General features: G+C 38.6%; 2 protein-coding genes across 5 annotated transcripts in view; one reads left to right on the top strand and one right to left on the bottom strand.

Annotated features, from left to right (window-relative positions):
- Positions 1 to 22,602, top strand: part of Akt3 (AKT serine/threonine kinase 3) — a 242,803-nt gene that overhangs the window by 216,252 nt on the left and 3,949 nt on the right. For 3 of the 4 annotated variants that reach the window (XM_028755300.1, XM_028755298.1, XM_028755301.1), the window contains 3 exons: positions 2,850 to 2,937; positions 14,682 to 14,784; positions 21,150 to 21,620. In XM_028755300.1, coding sequence (XP_028611133.1) covers positions 2,850 to 2,937; positions 14,682 to 14,784; positions 21,150 to 21,235 — 277 coding nt within the window. In that variant the 3' untranslated portion in view covers positions 21,236 to 21,620. Of the gene's footprint in view, positions 1 to 2,849; positions 2,938 to 14,681; positions 14,785 to 21,149; positions 22,145 to 22,602 lie in introns of all 4 variants that reach the window. The other variant, XM_028755299.1, reaches the window with a different exon arrangement.
- The window catches only part of Sdccag8 (serologically defined colon cancer antigen 8), a 213,391-nt gene continuing 208,916 nt past the window's right edge, over positions 18,128 to 22,602 (bottom strand). The window contains exon 19 of the transcript XR_003709718.1: positions 18,128 to 18,226. The gene's annotated coding sequence lies outside the window, so the exon portion shown is untranslated. The remainder of the gene's footprint in view (positions 18,227 to 22,602) is intronic.

Raw genomic sequence — 22,602 nt, 5'->3', positions numbered from 1 at the left:
CTTTCTTTCTTTCTTTCTTTCTTTCTTTCTTTCTTTCTTTCTTCTTTTTCTCTGTTGCTCTGTGTCTTACTTTTATCCCTGAGTGCAGCTTACATAAAAAGCATCACTTGATGGTGGGAGCAGTACTATAGGAAATGGGAATTCTGTGATGTTGCTCATAGCTAAGAACACATAGGAGCTAAAGGTTTATTTGGCACTCTGATATTGGAAGTTTAATAATTATAAGCATAAAAAGTTAGTTCAAAGCATATTTTGGCATCATTTTGAAGTCTTTAAGTTGTATATTAAGGAGCCATTGGCATTGGAATTTTTGACAGCTTCACACTTTAAAGAAGCATGTGCTTCGTCATGTTCTAAAATTCACCTACAACTGTAATCCCAGGCATTGCAGAGCGCTCACAGGCAGTATATAATGTATTTTGACAAACATGGTAGCTATGTCCTAAGCCAATCTATTAAAAAAAGTACTGAGGTTTTACACAAAAATGAATAACTGAATCTGGATTGATATATTTTTTAAACTTGTAGAATGGCTGATTGTCTACTTTATACATCCTCTCAAGTATACATCCAATGCAAACAATATTGTAAATTATAAACAAACTAAACTGTGTAGGAAAATAGAGTTCTGATTTTTATGTGTACTGGTTTTATTTATACTTTGAAATATCAAATTCTTTTCAGAAAAAAAACCATTTTGATGATTCTGCTTTTCTTATCTCTTAAGCAAAGCTTAGAATGACTGTTAACCCAGTAGTGGTCTGCCCTCCCAGGTGTTGGCAGCCTACCAAGGAAAAGCAGCATAATTGGAAAAATAGTGAATGTAGGGGTCAGAGGCTAAACCTTAAATAAAATCACCATACTGAAGGTTCCAGATATGAACTCTGCCATATTATACAATCTAGTGTCCATCTCTGGAGTGGAATTTGGAGTTTATTTAAAGAATCCCCTGTAGATTCTAGAGAATGCTTTCTTGGAATTAACACCAAAGCTAATCATGTATTTAGTGACTGCAGGTTTCCTCCTGACTATGTTAGACGAGCTAGGTCCTTCTTAGACATGGATTCCTGACATTGGGTAGCCAGTATTCCAAAGACTTGGACCTTATTTACTTTTTCTAGCTGTTTGTTTTTTTCCTCTACCTAGTGGTGTGTTAATATTTGTATGCATCAAATCATCAGAACTAGCTGTTAAATTTCCACAGATGTTGAGAGCTATGCGTTTTATTAATCATTCATTTTTATCAAATTATGCAAACTAAATCAAGAATGGTGAAAGCAAAGTACTCAGTCACAATTTATCCCTCTAATGATTTTGTTCCATGTTACTGTTATTTTGTTTCTGAGTTGTATCCATGTGGAAACAATATATACTGATAGGATTTTCAACTATGTTACTTTGAAATTGGCCTTTTAGGGTATCATTCCTACTACCAAAATTGGCCAGTCCTCTAAGTCAGTATTTGATTGGTACTTTGATTCTTTACAATTAAGAAAATGAGGGAGGAAAGGTTAATAATGCAGACTCAGTTGAAGAGCTTTTGGTTTCTGTGACATTGTAAATGCAGCAGCAGCAGGTTAAGTGTTGTTCACTGTACAGAGTTTCCCAGCAGTCAGTGCTCACGTTGGCTGTTTCTTGTGTCACTTTCTTCTCTGGCTTAACAGAAACAAAACAAACATGCCACAAGTAATTAATAATCATACTCATTTATAGTCGGATTTGGAATTGAGCATAAACTAAAGGTTTTCTGTGAGAATGTTGTGTCTTATTTATAATGGAAACATTCTATACTTTTTTGTATATATTATGCTTTACATCCCTTATAACAGTAAAAATTATAGTAAACACAGTCATGCATATGCACCTGTGTGTGACCAAGTCTAAAGAACATTCCCTGGTTTAGATCCAATTTCAGTGTGGTCCTTCATTTTTTCTCTTTCTTTTCTTGTTTCTTTGTTACCCTCCTTCAATTCTTATTTTTCATATATATTTTCTTTTTAATTATTATGTAATAAATTGAACCATTGAAGCCAAGAAATACTTGTTTTTTTCTTATCATGTCTCACATTGTTTAAATAAAAATAACTTTAAACTTAAGGTGTAATTTTAACTTTTAATTTTATTCTCTGAATTGTATAGTAAATTGGACTATAAGGATACTTCATAGATAATAATATTGTTTCTGTATCATTTTTTTGAAATATGAATATAATCTGTGAGATTTTTATATGGGATGGTGATGTCCAAAGATAGTTTTCTTGTTGTTCTTTGTGGAACACTCATGGTCTTAGTCTCTTTCTGTAAGCCCTGGCTGTTCTGGAACTCACTTTTAAGCCAGGTTGGCTTTGAACTTACTGTGTAGACTAGGCTTGTCTCAACCTCCCCAATACTGTGAGTAACTACACTAGGATCACAGATGTTTTTCTAACCATTTATTTACTTTAGAATTTACACTAACAAAAGAACATTTTGACTCACTTCCTAAAAAAGGAACAGTGGTAGAAGCATCCTTTGCTTACACATGGTGCTGTCCATGTATTCTTAAATCTCATCACCCCCTAAGGAGCTGCAGTGTCTCTCCTGCATGGTTGGAGCTGGTCACCTGTTGGTTACCCAGTCCCTCTCTAAAAGGACCAAAGTCCCTTGGCCTCTTCAGGCCTCTCTCCAAAGCCTTTGTCTTTTACCGTCATCTGAGGGTAGTATTATTTAGTAGCATTGTTTAATATTTATTTTTATGGCTATGCATTTTAAAAATATTTAAACACAGTAAATTTTATCTTCATGAAACTTCTTATTGTTTAACTTATATAAATGTTTTATACTTGTTTAATTTTTTTCTGTTCTCACAGCCTTGGTGGAGGGCCAGATGATGCAAAAGAAATCATGAGGCATAGTTTTTTTTCTGGAGTAAACTGGCAAGATGTATATGACAAAAAGGTAAGATATCTCTAAAGTTCTCTACACCTCAGAAATTTACCTCAATAAACTATAATGATACAGTGATATTTTCTGTTTTATTTTGTAATTGAAGTTGTGATGAAAAATATACAGAAAAAATTTTAGTACTTAACAAAATAAACAAATCTGTGATTTTACTTAAATTCTCTCTGTTACTTGTAAAATATTATTTCCCATAGAATGATTGCTACCAATTATGTACCAATTTCCTTATTTTGTGAATAGCTACACTGTGCTCTGCCTTGATCATGACTCTCCACCACAAAAGAACGAGACGTGGTGCATGGTCATTGACTCTCTTTGACATAAAATGTAATGTGCATTTTTCTTGCTGGCTTTTGTTCATTTTTTAGACTGTGTCACTCTTAGCTCAGGCTCTTTCTGGAGTTTGCTATGCGTTCTTGGACCCACCTTCAGTCATAATGGTCCTCTAACCTGGGTCACATCACTGGGCTCCAGATACACTGCATATACCTGCCTTTACCAGTTTTTGTACTCTACTTTGCCTTTAGACATTCTTCATATAAATATTGATTTTGATTTTTAAATGCTTACGTAACTTTTTATGTGTGCATGTATATGGGAGGTCAGGAATCGAAGTCAGATGGATTCTGCCATCTCTCTCCCTGAACTTGGAGCTCACTGATCAGGATGGCCTGGCTGGGCAGTGAGCTCCAGGGATCTGCTTGTCTCTGTCCCTCAGCTGTGAGGAATCACTGTGTGCTACCACATGTCGCTTTTTATATAGGTACTAGAAATCTGAACTCATGCTCTCATGTTTATGAGCCAAGTACTTTACCTAATGAGATAGCTCTCCTGCCCTTTATATAAAATTTTAATGTGAAAATTTGATGAATACTGTAATTTACTTAGAAATTTTATCTAATTATTTTGTCTATACATTTTGTCTAATTATTTTTAGATTTCCTTATTTTTATCTGAAACCTCATTTATTTTGTGCCAAATATTTTTCCCTTTGAGCCCCTTTGGAGGATCACAGTACAAATGACATGGGATACGATTGGCATTTCATTTTTATATAATGTTGTTGGCAGTGGAAAATATGATTTTCTTCCCATTCCTGTAACTAAGCATTTAAAATAACTGTCCATTTAAACACTTTATTCAAAGCTCCACTTCCACTCATCTCACATATTTAGAATTTCTCACATGAGAAAGCATGTGATATGTGCTAGGTCCTTCACAGCCTCTGTGAGACTCAGGCACTCTGAAATGCTGTGGTAGACAATTGCATTCACTTGATATCAGTGGTAGTAGTCCTCACGAGATCCATGTGCACCTAAGAAGGTTTCTGCAAGCTGTACTCTGCCTTGATCATGACTCTCCACCACAAAAGAACTAGAAGTGGTGCTTGGTCATTGACTCTCTTTGACATAAAATACTATAAAGTGCAACTTAATATCATTCCTTGAACTTCTGACCATGAAGAACTCTTTCAAAAGAACAAGAGTGCAGGGTATATGGTTCAATGGCAGGACTCTTGCTGGGCATGCATAGGTGCCTGCATTTCATCCCATGCACCACACATAAGAAATAAATTAGAACAAGTGGAACTGGAAAGAAGAAAGGAAACATGTCTTTAAAAGACAATGGTAAGGATGCATTGTGGCACTACTAACCTACAAGAGGAACTTCTTAGTCCTGTAAGGAAACATTAGTGTGGAGCATGGCTTTCCTTAGGGTTGAAATGGTCACATGAAATGCTGTTGGCAATAGTGAAGAAAGCTCTAGAAACCAAGCAGTGTGTCCATGAAGAAATGCTTTGCCTGTCTTATGGACTACATATGTCCAGAGTAAAGATGATCCTACAGTTAAGACAACTTGTGAAGACAGAAATTGGATAAGAGGTAGTCAAATGGAACTTTATGAAATATATATAAAGAAATTATTTTATAAGTGTGAAGCTTGTTATAAGAAATACGATCACAAAATGTTAGTTTCTGTGAACAGTAGGCTTACAGTGGACTCAGACCTTCTGTAAGTGTCCTGCTTTTCTGGTAGTTGGTATTTTCAGACAGCCTTACAGAGTCGGGAACAACCTTACCTCAGTACCCTTTTACCCTTTGGTGTTGTACCTGGGTTCATATAGCACAAATAAGTAAAATACCAACTCTCAGATCCTCTGATAACTGTAGCAATTTTAACAAAGTTAGTAAGAAGTCTGGAATTTTAGAAATATAAATCATGAAATAAATTGTAAAATTGGAAAATTTGCAGGATCTTTATATTTTTAAAATATGTAACTTGGACTAGTGAGATGGCTCAGTGAGTAAAAGACACTTATCCCCAAGCCTGGGGACCTCATTCTGCCCCCATGGTGCACATGGTGAAAGGGGATAACCTCCTCCTCAAAGTTGTCCTCTGACCTTCACATGGGAGCTGTGCCACATGCAGACCCTTCTGCACACACTCAAATAAGTAAATGTAATAAAAATTAAAACGTGTAACTTATACACAACTAGGTTTTTCATCTTCAAGGTTGGTATTTTGTTACTTGCAAATAAACTTTGTGTATTTATTATTTCATAAATTAGTCCTTAATTGATGCCTGTTTTCTAATTAATTTTTTTTCAGACAGGGTCTCACTGTATATCCCTGAGTAACCTAGAACTGACTGTGGTAATCAGTGGCTTTGGACTCATAAAGATCCGCCCCTTTATCTAAATTTTTGTGGCAAAATAGAGATGACATGTTTAGTATATCTTTAAACCAGATCTAACCCATTCTCTATAAAAGAAAAACAGTAGAAAATGAACTAATTGTAGAAGAACACAGAAACAAAGTTGAAAGAGCTGGCCCTCTATTCTGGACTCTTATCTTTTCTGTTTTTGCAGTAAGGGACAAGCCACACGAGTCATAGATGATTCTGATAATCTTAGGACCCTTAAACTGGGAGACTTTTCTGGAAGGGTGTTTATGACTTTGTTGACACACCCTTTCCTCCTGCTTAAGACAGGGTCTTCCTATGTATGCTCTCTTACCTCAGACTCAAATCCCTCCCTCCTCAGCCTCCTGGGTACTTGGATTACAGGTATGCACTAGTAGACTAAACTCAGATTTTACTTTATTTACATACTTTAATTTTTAAGAATCATTTATTTTATGCATATGAGTTTATTGCTTACATGTCTATGTACTCTTTGCGTGTGCCTGTGTGCATGTGTGTGTACGTGCATGTGTGCGTGTGTGTAATGTCCACAGAGGTTATAATGTCACATGTCATGTGGGTTCTGGAGCATGGGAACCAAACTTCAGTCCTCTCTTAAGAACAGCTTCAGCTTTTAGAGAATTAAATTAATTTGGGTTTTATTGATTCTTCTCTATTTATGGATTTGTGATTTTATTTATTTATTTATTTATTTATTTATTTATTTATTTATTTATTTATTTCCCTTGTGTATCTGTCTTTATTGGTGGTGGGCCTTGAACCAAAGCCTTCCTGTTTGGCCGCTGTGCCACATTACTAGCCTCATTGGAATAACCGTCATTCAGCTGCTTTGAGTTGACTTTACCTTTCTCTCTCTAGTTTCTGTAAGTTGAAACAATAATTATTGTTGTGAGACATTGTTATTGTTGTCATTGTCTTTACTAATTTATCACTCAGTTAAGCCCAAAGTTTTTCTCTAGGGCAGTGGTTCTTAACCCTGTTGGTTGCCACCCCTTTGGGGGTCAAGTGACTCTTTCACAGGGGTCACTTATGACCATTCGAAAACAGGGATATTTACATTACAATTCAGAACATTAGCCAAATTTTATTTACAAAGTAGCAATGAGATAATTTTATGGTTGAGGTCACCACTATAACAGAAATTATATTAAAGGGTCATAACATTTGTAACGTTGAAAACCACTACGCTAGAGACTGTTCAGTCTATTTCTTTGGTTTTAAACTGCATTTTAATTTAAAAATATTTTTAATATTTTATTTATATAATGTGGAGGAAAAAGAAAAAGAACAACTAAATAATAGGGAGCAAGGAAGAGCCGAAGGCGTGCTGTGGAGCTGTCATTGCATCGGTTAATTTCTCTTCTGTGACCTTTTTTAATAATAAAGTTTTTTTATAAAATAAAAACTTTAAATTATCAGGAACAGAGGGGAGAGGAGAAGAAAGCACAGATTCTGCTTTTCCTCTATAACATGTTTTTACCAAGATGCGTCTATGGATATGGGACACATGTTCTGTTAAGATGGCAGATGGTGCAGTTCATGTCGTCAGCATCCTTCTGTGTACTGGTACTATCAGTTACTGACAAGCAGTTGTTGAAATATTCAGCTACAATTGTAAACATCTTTTTAATTTTGCATTTCTTTTTTGGTTTTGTTTATTTTTTAATTTTTGTCAGTGATCCTATTCAAACTCAATGCTTTATATATGCAAGTCCAGTGCTCTGCAGCTGAGCTGCATTCCAGCCCCGCTTTCTGTATTTTGAAGTGTTGGCTGTATGTACACTTAAGTTTAAGATTGTTATATCTTGGTGAATTTTCCCCTTAACCCACAGGTTATTTATTGATCTTTCTTTTATTAAGTATATACTGTGTGTGTGTAATATGTCTTTTCTCAACATTTTCTATTAAATTATATTTAATAGAAAATCTATTTAAATTATAAATAAGTAGATTCTGTTTTATCATGTAGTTTATTCTTTTTTTTTCTTACTGGATAACATGAGACTTAATGAAATGTGATTTATAACTTCATTTAGTTCATTTATTGACATAGTTATCTGTCTGATTTTTAGATTGTCTTTTTTGCCTTTCTCTTTACTTACCTCTTTTGTGACTTGTTCAGTATTTCTGGTTCCATTTTTCCTCTATTATAATCTTACTAGCTGTGCCTGTTCTCTTGGCAGTCATGTGTAGACACTGCAGTGTCTGGTTTACTCCCAGTCTGCTCTCAGCTGGAAGTACATCACACAGAGCAGCAGACATTTCCTCACTTTGCCGTGCTTTTCTGTGCTGCCATTGTCAAAGATTTTTTTCTTTCATATAATAAATATTACACTGTATGGTAAGTATTCTTTTTGCTTATAGACAACTATTCTGATCTTTGCAGTTCTAGGGATTAAACTCAGGTTGCATGCTTGCTAGGTAAGCTCTTCATCACAGGGCTGCATCACTAAACTCTCAACAATACTGTCTAAAAGTGGTTAAAAATGCTATAAATTCATTTACTTCAGATCCATGCATCTACCTGGTGGTGTGTTTCCTGTGCATTTTTCTTTAGTCAGTACTCTAAGGCTGACTTTGGCTCTACACTTCAGGCACTGACCTTTCTTGCTTTTAAAACATTCATAGAAAGGAAGATTAAAATAAATATAATATTGAAAATCATGGAAATATGACATTTAAGAAAAGGAAGAGGAAAAATGATAAAGCAGTAATACATGGCTTGCCTGATCTGAGAGGCAAAGAGACTGGGGGTCAACAGTGGAGAGTTGCCTGTTAATGGAGTACATGGCTCTGAACAGTGTTGCTTCTGTGTTTGGCGTAAGGAAATATGGCATGTAGTACCAGGACCTTTTTAAGTGTTCTTGGTATAGCAGTAGGGAGAAGAATCTAGAAAAGAATCCAGTTTACAGCTCTGCTACAGTGATCTATGCTAACTTTCAGGGGCCTCATGGAACAGAATGAAGGCACCAAGGACTCAAAAGGAAGTGTGGAGTCAGCCTATCCTATCTTCCCTCCCTCCCTCCCTCCCTCCCTCCCTCCCTCCCTTCCTCCCTTCCTTCCTCCCTTCCTTCCTTCCACCTAAAGAAATAGCACTGGTTTTAGTCTAAAAATACAAAGAGAAAGACAATAGAGGACTTATTTTTATTTGATTCAAGAAGAAAGTATCTAAGGAACCAATATTTGAGTGAGAGCATAAAAGAATGCAAATGTCTGTGGAGTCAGAGGATATTGCTGAGGACTATTTCTTCTGCAGGAAGAAAAGGATTATAAAGTGGGTGGGAAATGCAAGTTTGGAATTAGTACAAGAATATACATTAGTGGTGGTGCTTAAAAATGGGAAACATGTAGGGTCAGGAGTGGAGTTTGATTTGAGAACACATAATTGCAACATCTACCAAACTCTGTGGTGACATGTCATACAAATGTGATAGTGGAACTCTCCATTCTGAGTCAGGGAGGGACATTCTTCAACCCGATTAGAATTTTCACTTGAAAAGTTGAGTGATTGATAACAGTTGTGCAGATGTTACTGACTATGATCGGTTTCAGGGAACACAGAAATGAAAAGCTAAAGATAGGTCTCTAGGTATTGTCAAGTTGGTGTTTTACTTATCACACTGAAATGATGGCTCATTTTAAAACATTACTCAAAGAAAGATGAATTCCAAATGTATACTAGACATTCTGATAGCTAACAATCACAGTAGCTGCTGCCTTTTGGTCATTAGACATTTTACCATAGGATATAAAAGACCAGACAGTTAGCAAAATTAACATTGGTTATTTCATGAGATATAAATAGCTTGAGCTTTAAGAAATGCCAATATAGATAGATAGATAGATAGATAGATAGATAGATAGATAGATAGATAGATTGATTGCTTCTTATAAGAAACTCACCTAAAATGAAATCTGAGGAGCAATCACAGTGAATAGAAACATTTAGTACCTAGTGGTGGAGAAGCACCAGAGGAAGCTGTGAACGCGCTGAGTCGATGTCAAACGTGCCAAGTGACCTGTGTCAGATAGACATGGCAGGAGTACAATCTTTAGTGAAAACACATTTGCACTAAATTACAGCATGTTTATGGGAAGAAATACTTAAAATGCAAAAAGCACCAATAGAAGTGAATTTATTTAACACATATAAAATACCCTCTTTCATTATTTAAAAGATTCAGCTTTGCTTTTATTGTTTTGGTTGTCTATTTTATAGTTCATTGATTTCTGTTATAATTTTCTGTTTTCTTCTTTATTTGAATTAACTTGTGTGCAATGCCTACTTTGATGGTTCTAGTTTATGGCAAGGTAATATTTATGGTGTGTAATATGGTATAGACCTGATTCCTTTGATATGTTTCACATAGAATTGAAGTCAGATATGTAAACTTCAATTAAATTATATAGTTACAGAAAAAATACACTTATTTCAAATTTCTAGTTCTACATCAAGAATGCATTGAAGGCACTAATCGAGCTTTGCCTATAACATAGTTAATATATGACATAGTTGGATTCATTTTATATATGTGTTTTACATATTCCTGCTATTTCCAGGATATGTATACATATATACACAAAATATCAAGTGAGTTTTTAAAATGAAAAATGGGGATAAAATAAACCAGAATTCCACATAAGATTAACTTCTATATCAAATTGATTTAAAAAGATAAATATATAGTACCAGATTACTGAGTCTAAGGGCACTAAACATTTTTTTGCAAATGTCTATGTCCTTGTGTTTTGATTCTTTTATACTAACACATAATAATTGAGATTGGCACAGGTTGTAAGGCAGCTAAGACACTATAATCCTGGTCTGTCACAGAAAGAGCCAGTTAATACTCTAATACTCTGCATTTCTTAGACTCCTCAGCCTTAAATAGAAAACAAAAAAAAAGCACCATACAGGTCGTAAATGATGTGGTTGCTAAGGGAAGTCTGGGAAGACTTCCTTTCTCATGCTGCAGTCCTAGCCCCAGTAGAAATATGGATTGGGGTTTATTCTTAGGAGTTTAAGAAAATTATCTTTTTGTATTCCTCTACTTATACTATAAAGAAACATATTTCACTTTAGAAAGATAGTGAATATTAGTATAGGATTTGATGAAAGGGCAATGTAGAAAGAATATAGGGGATTGTAATTTTCCCACTATAAAATGTATGTGAGTTTGCACAAGTAGACCTAACTCTAAACATGCCTTTTTAATCAACTAAAGTTAATTTCTTGAACAGGTTAGCTCACTATCACAATAACAAAATAATCAAGATAATTCACATGGAAAGAGAAGAGGGTTGTTTGACACACTGTTTTGGAAGTTTTTGCATGATCCCATTCCTATTGGGCTTGTAGTGCGAAAGATGACACATCATGGTGGGAAGATCATGGCTGAACAAGCTGCTTCCTTACAGCAGCAAAGAAGGAGAAATAAAAGGAAGAAGCCTTAGTTTCATGGTCACCTTCAAGATCACAGTCTTCAGTGATGTCAGACAAAGCTAGGCCCATCTCTTAAAAGCCATCACCTATCTGAAGTCAAGGGATTTATCATACAACTTCTGTGTACATTCTAGAATTATACTATAGTAGCCCAGAATCTTGATGGACTGTTTGCATCATTTAGAACATTTTCTAAAATCACATCACTTTCAAAGAAAGTTATGTTTGAAGTGTAATGCATTTGTTAGGAAAATATATCAAGTTTGCACTTAGCAACATGGTTGATATTTATTGAGTTAGCACATAAAGGCTAACAAATTTATAGTTAGGTTCCTGATTTGTTGGTACTTAACATTTTTTAAAAGTGGGAGGCTATACTGTTAAACTGATACAGGAATGCCTTAAAAGAGGTGTCTAGAGAAAAATAAAGATGGTGTGACAATATTAGCTAAAGGCAATTTTTTTCATTTTTTAAAAATTTACTTATTTATTCACTTTACATACCAGTATTAGCCCCTCCTAGTAACCCCTCAAACAGACCCTCCCCATTCCTTCCTCTTACTTGTTTATTAACTTTAGTTATTTACATTTCAAGTGTTGCCACCCTTCCTGGTCCCACCTCCACGAGTTCTTCGCCCAGTTCCCCCTCTCTTTGCCTCTGAAAGGGTGCTCTCACACACATACATCCAACTCCCACCTCATCCCACTAGCATCCCCCTTCTCTGGGGCATCAAGTTTCTACAGGATAAAGCACATCTTTTCCCACTGAGTCCAGACAAGGGCATCCTCCACTACATCTGTAGCGAGGGCCACAGACCAGCCCATGTATGCTCTTTGGTTGGTAGCTTAGCCTCTAAGAGCTCAGGGGTCTGTGCTAGTTGATAAGTTTTTTAAGTTGATAGGATATGGGGTTGTAATCCCCATCTGCTCCTTCAGTCTTTCCTCTTCCATAGGGGTCCCCAACTTCAGTCCAGTGATTGGCTATAAGTGTCTGCATCTGTTTCAGCCTCTCAGAACACAGCCATGCCAGGCTCCTGTCTGCACACACAACAGTGATAGTGTCAGGTTTGGTGCCTGTGCATGGGATGGATTGCAAGTGGAGCTGGTCAGTCTCTGCTCCATTTTTGTCCCCGCATTTCCTTTAGACAGGAACAGTTCTGGGTCAAGAACTTTGAAGGTGGGTGGGTGGCCCCCTGCCTCATATGGGGCCCATGTCTATCTACTGGAGGTGGTCTCCCCAGGTTCCGTCTTTCCACTGTTGGGCTTTTCAGCCAAGATTATCCCCATTGGGTCCTAGGAGCCTTCCACATTCTTGGTATCTATGATCTTCTAGAGCCCCTCCCCCCACTTCTCCACCCCACACTGCTGCATATTTCCATTCATTCTGACCATCCGAGCCTCTCCCCAGTTTCTCCCCCATACCTGATACCCCCTTTTCTCTCGCCTTTCCCTCTCCCATCCAGGTCCCTCTGTCCCTCTGTTCTCCCTTCTAAGTGGGATTGAAGCATTCCCGCTTTGTCCAGCCTTCCTGTCAAGCTTCATATGGTCTGTGAGTTGTGTCATGGATATTCTGAACTTTTTGGTGAATATCCACTTATCAGTGAGTACATACCATGAATGTTCTTTTGGGTCTGTGTTACCTCACTCAGGATGATATTTTCTAGTTCCATCCATTTGTAAAGACAAAATTTTTAAAAGACCATGTAGTATTAGTGAACTTAGGGTTACCACAACAAAATGCCACAGAATAGATGTGTGTGTGTGTGCCCTCCCCCCCTTCAAGAGAGAAATTGACAGTGTTGGAAGTCCAAGATCAAGGCTTAGTTCTTTGGTATCTTTCTTTGGCTCACATTTGGTCCTCTTTCCCTGGGTTTTGATAGAGTCTTTCTTTTAGTTCATGTATTTCCTTGTTTGTCTCTCTTTTTATAGACACTCGGGAGTGGGTGAAAGCCACTTTAATGTTGTTAACTCTTTGAAAGCTCTTTTTACAGTCCAAATCTGAGACAGTAGGGATAAGACTCCCAACATATGCATTTAGGGGAACAATAAAATTTCTTAATAATAAAGAATTAAAATTTACTCCACTGTCTTTTATCGCAATTTAAAATGCTGGATATTTACAATAAACTCCAGAGACTTAGCTTTACCGACGGTTGCTGTGGGAGTGCATCTGATGAAAGGTTGTAACAAAATTTGATAAGTTCAGCCTTTCCCATGTACATGATGTAAAGCTTGTTTCTCTCCAGATGTTTATATATTCACTGTATTTTTCCTACTCTTTTGGTAAAGTGGGGTGCAGTGCCTCTTATTGTGAATGTCTTGACTTTGATTTTTACTAATATTGGGTAAAACTACTTATTTATTTTTATTTCTTTGAAATAGAGTCTCTCTGTATAGCCAAGAATGACCTGGAACTTGCTTTGTAGCCCAGACTAGCCTTAGACTCACCGTCTTCCTACTTCTTTCTCTTGATGCTGAGATTATAGGTCTGTACCTCTAAACCTGGTTCAGATGTTCATTGTTTGGTTTACTTTTGCTGTACTGGAGGATAGATCCCATTTTCCAACTTTTAAAAATAGATTCTGTCTGGAGAATAACCATTTTTACATAGATTTAGTGACAGTGAGAAAGGGAAACAGACATATTTCTGTTAATCCAAGTGTGTTTCTTTTTGTTAGATTTTGGCAGAACATGCCAGTTTCTTCATCCTGTTTGTTATTTTCTTACCCCTGTAAAACATATATTCTGTTCTGGTGAAACTGACAAGGCCTGGTGCTGGACACCTGTATTCAAAAGGAGACCCATGGTCTCTCTTGCACTCTGGAGTCCACGCTCTGACAAGTGAGGACCCTATCACAGCCCTACTCACTCAAGGCCAATGCAAGGCTTTCCCCACCCTGTTCCTGCTTTGACTACTTGAGTTAGTCCCAGCTCTGTCAGCTCTAGGGTAGTTACTTCAGACCTCCTTCAGGATACATCCACTTGTGAAGGAGGGAGTGAAGGCTGTGGATATAGTTTTTCACAAACCTCAAGGATTGCTAAGAATTCTGATTCTAAGGCAAGGGCTGGCATCAGTGATTGTTCAGTAAAACAAAACAAAACAGCAGATTTTTAAAAAAATAAATGTGCAGTGTGGTCTGTGGTTACAGAATGGGTGTATTAAGTTGCCTTTAGCTTTCCTTTGTTTGTTGGCTTCTGAAATCCCACTGGGCCAGGAAGATTTGTGATCCTCCTGTATCAACATTCTGAGTGCTGAAATCAGATCACAGGAGTGTATTATCATGCCCAGCTAAGTTATATCTTTAATATTAACCATTGAGCCAAGTACCAGGAAAGAAGGAGAAGAAAACAAACAGGATTAGAGTCTTGCTGCTATGGAAAGAACCACATTCTAGTTTGGTGACCATTCTGTGATGGTTTCTCTACACCTGTTATAATTTTATGTTTAGACAGCAAGCCATGCACCTTATCTCACAGGGCTCATCTTCTAGTCTTTGGTACCATTCATTTCACTATCTGCTTGCTAATTATATCTTAAAAGTAAGTTTTCCTGAGTCGAAATTTATTGACAATATTCTTTTCTTCTTACAGCTTGTACCTCCTTTTAAGCCTCAAGTAACATCTGAAACAGACACCAGATATTTTGATGAAGAATTTACAGCTCAGACTATTACAATAACACCACCTGAAAAGTGTAAGTAAGCGTACAACAGTTAATGACACTCTGAAGTAGTTGGACAGAGTCTTCTCCAGAGTCGTTGGTTACATCACAGATGAGATCCATCTGGGATTTTTATTCCATTTCTGTAAGAATTTGCAGCCCCCCATGAGGACATAGCAGAGCAGCAGGAACAGACTTTTCTGGGTAGGACACTTGAGGTCACATTGCAGCCTTGCTCCTCCTCACGGCTGTCTCAGCAGTTCTGTGCTGCCTGTGTGCCTGTGTCTCAAGTAGGAGCATTCCTTGTCCAGACCCTGTTCCCTCCTCACAGCTTCAGAACCAGCTCTGCCTCCTTCTTACTTAGTCATTTCACTTTACTTTGAAAAACTGCTTTTCCTTAAATAGTAGTATCTTTAGAGACAATTGAGTTTGCTATTAGTGTGTATGCATACAGTTCCCATTAAGAATGCACTAGGCTGTGTGTCCACACAGCAGCTCATCTCACATGCACTAATATAGGAATCTACTCCAAGAGATGCCGTACAGAGATGCCATACAGAGATGCCGTACAGAGATGCCATACAGAGATGCCATACAGAGATGCCGTACAGAAGTAACTTAATTTTGAGGTGATATTTGGAAAGCTAAGAGAATCCCAGGCGTAGGAGTGTACTATCCGTTAGCATTTCTTCCTTTCTTTTCCTTGTTTTAACATTTTCTCGACTGTTGGATGATACTGCTTATATATACTGAATGTCTGTGAGACAGAAAAAGAAAATGAAATGCAATCCCTGTAGTGGTCATGATTTATTGTTGAAACATAAACTAGGACTCGATCTGGAGTCAGTAGTCCTGCATCTGAAAGAGTGCATGCCCCAGGGGAAATGCCTGTATGCATGTGTGCACTTCTGGTTCTTTTATGCCTTTACATTGAGAAGAAGTGCTTAACTTTTATAAGTAAAGATGTTGAAGCCCAGTATCACATACAGCAATAGCAGAAGTGACCAGCACAGCTGGGACACCAACCAAGTTCTAAGATGCATACATGCTAAAGGGAGCTACATATGTTATTGTTAGACTTTTAATATCAATAAGAAGTTAGAGACTATTAAAATTCCTGTGGAGTTGTGGGCACGTAGTTAAGGGTTATCTTAGTAGAAATTATGGGCATAGCCCTTGGCCTCTCGTCTCAGCATGGGATATAGCAATATAATTGTTCAAAATACTGGGAAACACGAGTGAGTAGCTGAACAGACCAAGAGAAGTGCCTACCCTGAGTTCTTGCTGGGCTCTGCCATTTGGATCAAAGGCTGGTTGCATGCAGACCATCCTTCCCCAGGGTACAGTTCTCCAGTGGCTTCCTTTTTCAGTATATATCCATGTTCTCACCCAGAGAACCACCACTGATGTCATAGTCCAAGGAACAGTGCAGTCTGACCACGCTCCATCCTTCTGTGACACTTATATTGAGGATGCCTTTACTTGCTATTTTTCATCAGTTTAGAGGTTATTACTGAAAGGATCTCATGATGTAATGACTCTTTGTCCCAGTCCCTGATAGATGCTGCCTTGACAAATATTTATTAAATGAATGAACATAAAAGATGACAAGAGCCTGGGAGGGTTTGTGTCAGGAGGAGGCCCAGTTCTTAGCGTGGCACAGTTGTCCTTGAGTGTCTGGGCTGCCTTTATGTGTCTTTTCTCCCCATTGGCATCCAGAGTATACTTTAGGATAGGAAGATCCTGGTGTGTTTTTGGAAAATAGGTTAGAGGGACTCTTATTAGCCTAGCTTCTTCTGGACTCACAGAATCTTTTATGCCTTAACTTTCTGGATTTAGAAATAACACATCTGGGCCTTCTCACCTAGCTTGACTCATGACATGATGCCCTTGCCCTCTGTGTCAGTCTTTTTAATATGATTTCTTTTTTTTTGTTTTTTTTTTGGTTTTTTGAGACAGGGTTTCTCTGTATAGCCCTGGCTGTCCTGGAACTCACTCTGTAGACCAGGCTGTCCTCGAACTCAGAAATCCACCTGCCTCTGCCTCCCAGGTGCTAGGATTAAAGGCGTGCACCACCACAGCCCGGCTTAATATGATTTCTTGAACACAAGTTTTAACATTGGAAGATTCTTCTTAAGAGAGCCGAATGCATGATTTTAGAAAAATAAATAGAAATAGGTAGGGCTTAGGAAGGAAGAATCATGAGTAGATAGTTGACTTCAGAAAGGTAAAAGTGAAATCCCAATTTTCAAGATAGAAAATACAAAAGCACAAGCTGCAAGCCTAGAGCCTGCTTCACGTCTCATCTCTGGCATTTGTTCTGAGACCTGATGCCTCAACTGTGCCTGAGAGGGAGGCACAGGGACTCTAGGGTAATCTCTAAAGCCCATGCTTCTCTCAGGTGTGCCTGACAAGCCAGCTCTTAAGGAAAGGTTCCAGAGCATTCTAAGCTTGAGTGGCTTGATTAACTGGTCCTTAGGATTTACATGAAAAGTGAGCTATAGAGCTCAAGTATAAAATGTCCCTAAGTGGAATAAGCATGAAAGAATTCAAGACTAGAAAGTAAGTAGCATAAACATTTAAAAACTCTACCAAGTCTCAACCAAGTGAAGTTAGAAGCTATTAAGAGTACTCTTGTGGTTATCCAGCTGCTGTTTCATGATTAACTTGGACTTCTAGCCTCAGGAGTCAAGGACCAGGAAGGACATTTTCATTCCACCTGTCTTCATATTTGTGACACACAATTATGGCAGCTGTCCTGATGAGAATTTTTATGTTTATTTCTCAGTTCCTAAGACCACTGAAATGATACTAAGATGATGACTAGGAGATGTTTCACGTGCCTTTAAGTTTAACTTCTTTCCTTACCTGCATTAATCAACACAAGTGGACTAGGTTGTGTAAGGCTCAGTGACTTTGAAGGATGGCATGTTCATTCTGGAGTTACACAGCAGCTATACAGCAAGCCCTTGGGTTAGCATAATTTCCAAAGTGGGTGCTATTAGCCTGTGGGAATCTGACTTCTGTGGAGATCAGAAGTAGAGTATGACCTTGCTCTGCTGCAGTACAGCAACAAGAGTCCAACCAGTCTGGTGTATGCCTGACAGGGCATGCCACAGACTAGCATTAAGGAGAGTCTAGAACTTAGGCTCCTCTCTGCTTGTTCAGGATCTCTTGGATGGAAAGGCAAGTGAAGTAGCTAAGCCTTACTCTGTCCTAGCTTCTGTTGAAGGGGAGCAGTCCCAGTAAATGCAGTTCTTGGTTCTGAGGACCAAGGGAAGAGCTTTCGGTTTGGCAGTTCATAGAGTCTCAGTTTCCCCTATAGGAAGAGAAAAGAGGCAGCAAACCATTTCTATACTGAGAGTAGTTTTTTCTGGTAGCCTTGAAACCATTGTTACTCACAACTCAGGCATCAAGATTTGATTCCAAAGTCCATGGGATGCCGTTTGTCAGTAGTTGTCTTCCGAGTTGCCACCTTGGTTTTGTAAATGAAAAATTTTAAATTATTTTTTAAAGAATAAATCAGCAGTTAAGAAAGAAAGCAAAATGTTCCTTTTTTTTTTCCCAAACAGCTGCAGCAATGTGCCAGATTGTCCTAACTGGTGTTAATTAATTGAACAGATTTTAGAATGTGTTGTCTTTCATTACATCCATCAGTGGCCCCATGCTTTCCTCTTACAGAAAAGGAAAATTTCTTTGAGAGAGATATGATCACTTTTGCTACTGTCTAATTACATTTGTTAAATGTTCTGAGAAAAGCAGGCACTGGGGGATATGTGGATGCAAAGATTCAAATACAGAGCTATCGTCTGTAATTGTTGGTCATATAAATGTACTTATATTCATGACTGCTTCCATTGTGCCTGCATGGTCCTCCAGAGGACGACCAGCTTCACAGATACCGACTGTGCCCTGTTTCCTAGTTCCCTCACTGCAGACCCTGCCAGGACAGCACAAGTGCCCATGGAGCTCCTGCCCTCAACTGGACATAGTCAAAGAACAAGCCCCATTGTAACCAACCCTGGGGGTAGTCAAGAGCTGGAGTGGGTAGCTTTGAGGAAGGATAGGCCTCGTGTGGGCCTCATAGCCAGACTGTAGATTCAGATTTGTTGTTGTTCAGAATTGTGGTGATTGTTGTTGAAGGAACAGTGGAGGCTGTCTTAATTCTCTGGAGACACCCACAAGTTCACCCTCTCTCTCCAAGGCAAGACCAAGACTTGTCATGTAAAGCCCTTCTAGGCCTAGGACAAGGTCTGGTTACAGCCAGGAGCCAGAGCAGTCCTGCCATCTCTGGGGTAGAAAAAGCACATGGCTTTCTTACACATAGTAAGACTTGCTGCAAGTTTGCTGTGCAGAAACACTCAGAAAAGCAAAGCTGTTAGTAGGGAAGGTGCTTTCGAGAGGTGATTGACAGATGTCTGAATTGGAACATTACTACTTCAACTAACTTTCCTATATAGAGTTGATGCTGTGTGACCCAATAATGGATATCTCAGACACAGCCCAGCTTTCAAACAGCTAAAGAATTTGAAGATGTGTGCTTAGTTCTGAACCCAGGAGGCAGAGATTTCCATCTGCCTCAGCACTACCTAGGATTGCTGCTCAGCTACTGACAAGGCAGCTGTCTCTACAGAGGGGAATTTGTGTAATGTCTTACGCAAACTCTGTGTGTGTGTGTGTGTGTGTGTGTCTGTGTGTGTGTGAAGTGTTTCTACCTACTGCAGCAATAGTTTTTGATGCATTTGAGCTGAAAAAAAGTTAGGTAATGCCAATTCTGTCTCACTCTGTGGTTCCTGTGCATTAAGAAGAAAATATGGAAAAAAATTTAAAAAATCATTTTTCAGATGAAGGCAAAGCCTTTTATCAGGTGCATAGTTTCTGTTCATGAAATTAATGCACCCAATGGAGCCTAGAAAACAAAAAGAATGGAACCACTTCTCTTAATGGGTTTAAGGAAATGGAAATATTTTGCATGGAAAAAAAGATTGTAAGGCTGGAGAGAGATGATGGCTCAGTAATTAAGGACAGCTGCTGCTCTAGTAAGGGACCTTGGTTCAGTTCCTAGCCCTATATTGTGGGGCTCATAGCGTGTAACTCCAGTTCTAAGGTGCTTTAGTTTGTCTATATTGCTGTGATTAAAAACCATGATGAGAAGTAACAAGAAAATTTATTTGGTTTACAATGTCCTGATAACAGTCCATCATCAAAGGAAGTTAGGAGCTTAAGGCAGGAACCTGGAGGCAGGAGCTTATATAGAGGACATGCTTACTGGACATCTCCCAATGGCTTGCTCAGCTTGCCTTTTTATATAATCTAGGATGCGGATGTACCCAGGAGTGACAACACCCAGAGTGTGGTGGACTTTCTCATATCAATCATTAATCAAGGAAATACCCCTTGCAGACTTGCCTGCAGAGCAGCATGATAGAGGCATTCATTTTCTCAGTTGCCAATTCCCTCTTCCCAATGACTGTACCTTAGATCAGTTCTCTAAGTGGGCTATGTAATCAGCACCCAGGGGATCTGAGGCCTCCTCCAGACTCTGAGGGCACTTGCACTCATGGGTTTTACATAAACATACACCTTCCCTCCCATTCTCCCTCCCTCCCTCTCTCCTTCCTTCTCTCCTTCCCTCCCTCCTTCTCTACCTCCCTCTCATACACACACACACACACACACACACACACACACACACACAAATAAAAATTAAAAACCAATCATGTTCTAGAAGGTTGTACTGACTAGTTTATCCTGATTACAGGACAGTGTCATCTTTGGAGATGAGCAGAACACTTAGGGAGGAAGATGCTTGCTTCGTTGTGGCCCTTCACTTATAGGAAAAAGAGATAAGAGAGGGTGTGCATACATGCCATCCTGCCCACATGGCTTGCAAATTCTTTCTTTCTGAACCAGGACTTGATATCTGCCCATTGGTTTTTCATCCTTTTTCTTGTCCTCTTTATTCTATTTTAAAATTTTATTAGAAGAATATAGAGACTAGTGAGTTAATCAGTAGTAAATATTGACTAATACTGCTTAAGAAGATGAGTGTATAGTCATACCTAGGTCACCAGGAAGAAAACTACAGGCACTTTGGAGACCTAATAGGTTCTGTACAATTCAATGACTTAGAATTTAGAACTTTATGCTTTCCTGAAATACAAGATTCTTGAAAGTAGAATTCTGCTTTTTTTAGTAACATTTTTCCTAAAGTATTGAATCTTGAAACTTTGATGTCTTAGAGATGACTTTATAATGTTTGTAGGCCACGTATATATAGAAATAATACTTTTTAAACTCAGTTTTGCTGAGACGTTGACGAGAAGTGCTGTCTCTGTGAGCGTGTAGGCTGAGGAACAGTAGAAACCTAACTGACAGCCGCTGTTTGCCGCCCACAGATGACGATGACGGCATGGACTGCATGGACAACGAGCGGCGGCCCCACTTCCCTCAGTTCTCATACTCTGCAAGCGGACGGGAATAAGTTCTTCCAGTTTGTCTCTACACTGTCATCTTAGACTTTGCCACTGAGAATGATTCCTGGACATCTCCAACAGTCCTCGCTCTTACAGTTAGCAGGGGCACCTTCTGACATCCCTGACCAGCCAAGGGTCTTCACCCTCACCACCTCTCACCCACAGGAAACCATATACACAGACACTCCAGTTTTGTTTTTGCATGAAATTGTATCTCAGTCTGAGGTCTCATTCTGTTGCTGCTACTGTCTTACTATTACAGCAACTTTCAGACGTAATTTTACAATCTTTGGGAGTCATGAGCCCATCGTTCCTTTGTGCATCAAATGTCATCTTATTTTGGTTTTTGGTTTTCCCTAGCAGTGAAGGCTAAGTGAGATACACTGATTCTAGGTACATTTTTAACTTTCTAGGAGATAAATCAAGAACTAATTAGACTAAGATTTAGTTTATATTTCTGAACAAGCAATTGTTGAAGGGTGGTGGTGTGTGTATGTAAGAGTTTAGCCGTGCATGTCTGACCAGCACATGAAGTGTGTATCACTGACATTAGGCTGGAAATCCTTAGGAAACATTGAGAGGACTGAAGGACCAATAAGATACACATGTTTTTTTTTTTAAATTCCTGCTGGCTATTCTGGAGGAAGCCCAGTGCCACCCATGGATGCCCAGATTTCAAGGACATTGTTCAACCAAGTACCTAAGGTGCAGAGTCACCTAGAGAGTCTGAGGATCTACTTTGTACCAGAGAGTATTTTTCCCTTGGGCTTGGCAACCTTTTCCCCTTCTTGATAATTATCCCCTCTGATGGCTGAAGAATGTAGACAGTATAATGATCCTGCTGTCGCCAAAATCTATACACCAAGGCGAACAGGTGTTTGCCTTACCAGTTTTGAAGTTTTTACTTTCAGTTATAGGTAAATTAGCTTTTTCTCAGATGTTAAAACTTTGAATGTCCTTTATGGTTTTGTTTATATTACAGTAGTATTTATTTTTTAGTGATAAGAATTGTGTTGTCATGTTAGCAAGCGCAGCTCCAATTCACAGGTCATTGCCTGCGGTTTCTTTTGACCCATGTGCAAGGACTGTACACACCGTTAGAATCATGCACTTTTTCTCCTATGTGAAAACTAATGGTAAGGCTCTGGGACTATATCTATTGCTTAGAATCTGGTTAGAATCTTTGGGAGAAGAGATGCTGTAATTTAACCCCTTGGAGCTGAAATGAGAAAATCTCCAACTACCCAATGCCAAGGGGTTGGTGGGGCAGATGGACGGTGGTGGTTGCTCCCTTGAGTGGGTGTGAAAGGACAGCTTGGCATAAAGTACAGGAGAAAGCTGAGACCCAAATGAGGATAAGGAAGGAACTCTACTC

This window comes from Grammomys surdaster, unplaced genomic scaffold (assembly GCF_004785775.1).
Source record: "Grammomys surdaster isolate TR1022 unplaced genomic scaffold, NIH_TR_1.0 126051, whole genome shotgun sequence".
In the NCBI taxonomy this organism is placed as follows: domain Eukaryota; kingdom Metazoa; phylum Chordata; class Mammalia; order Rodentia; family Muridae; genus Grammomys; species Grammomys surdaster.
This window is presented reverse-complemented; position numbering and strand designations above follow the sequence as displayed.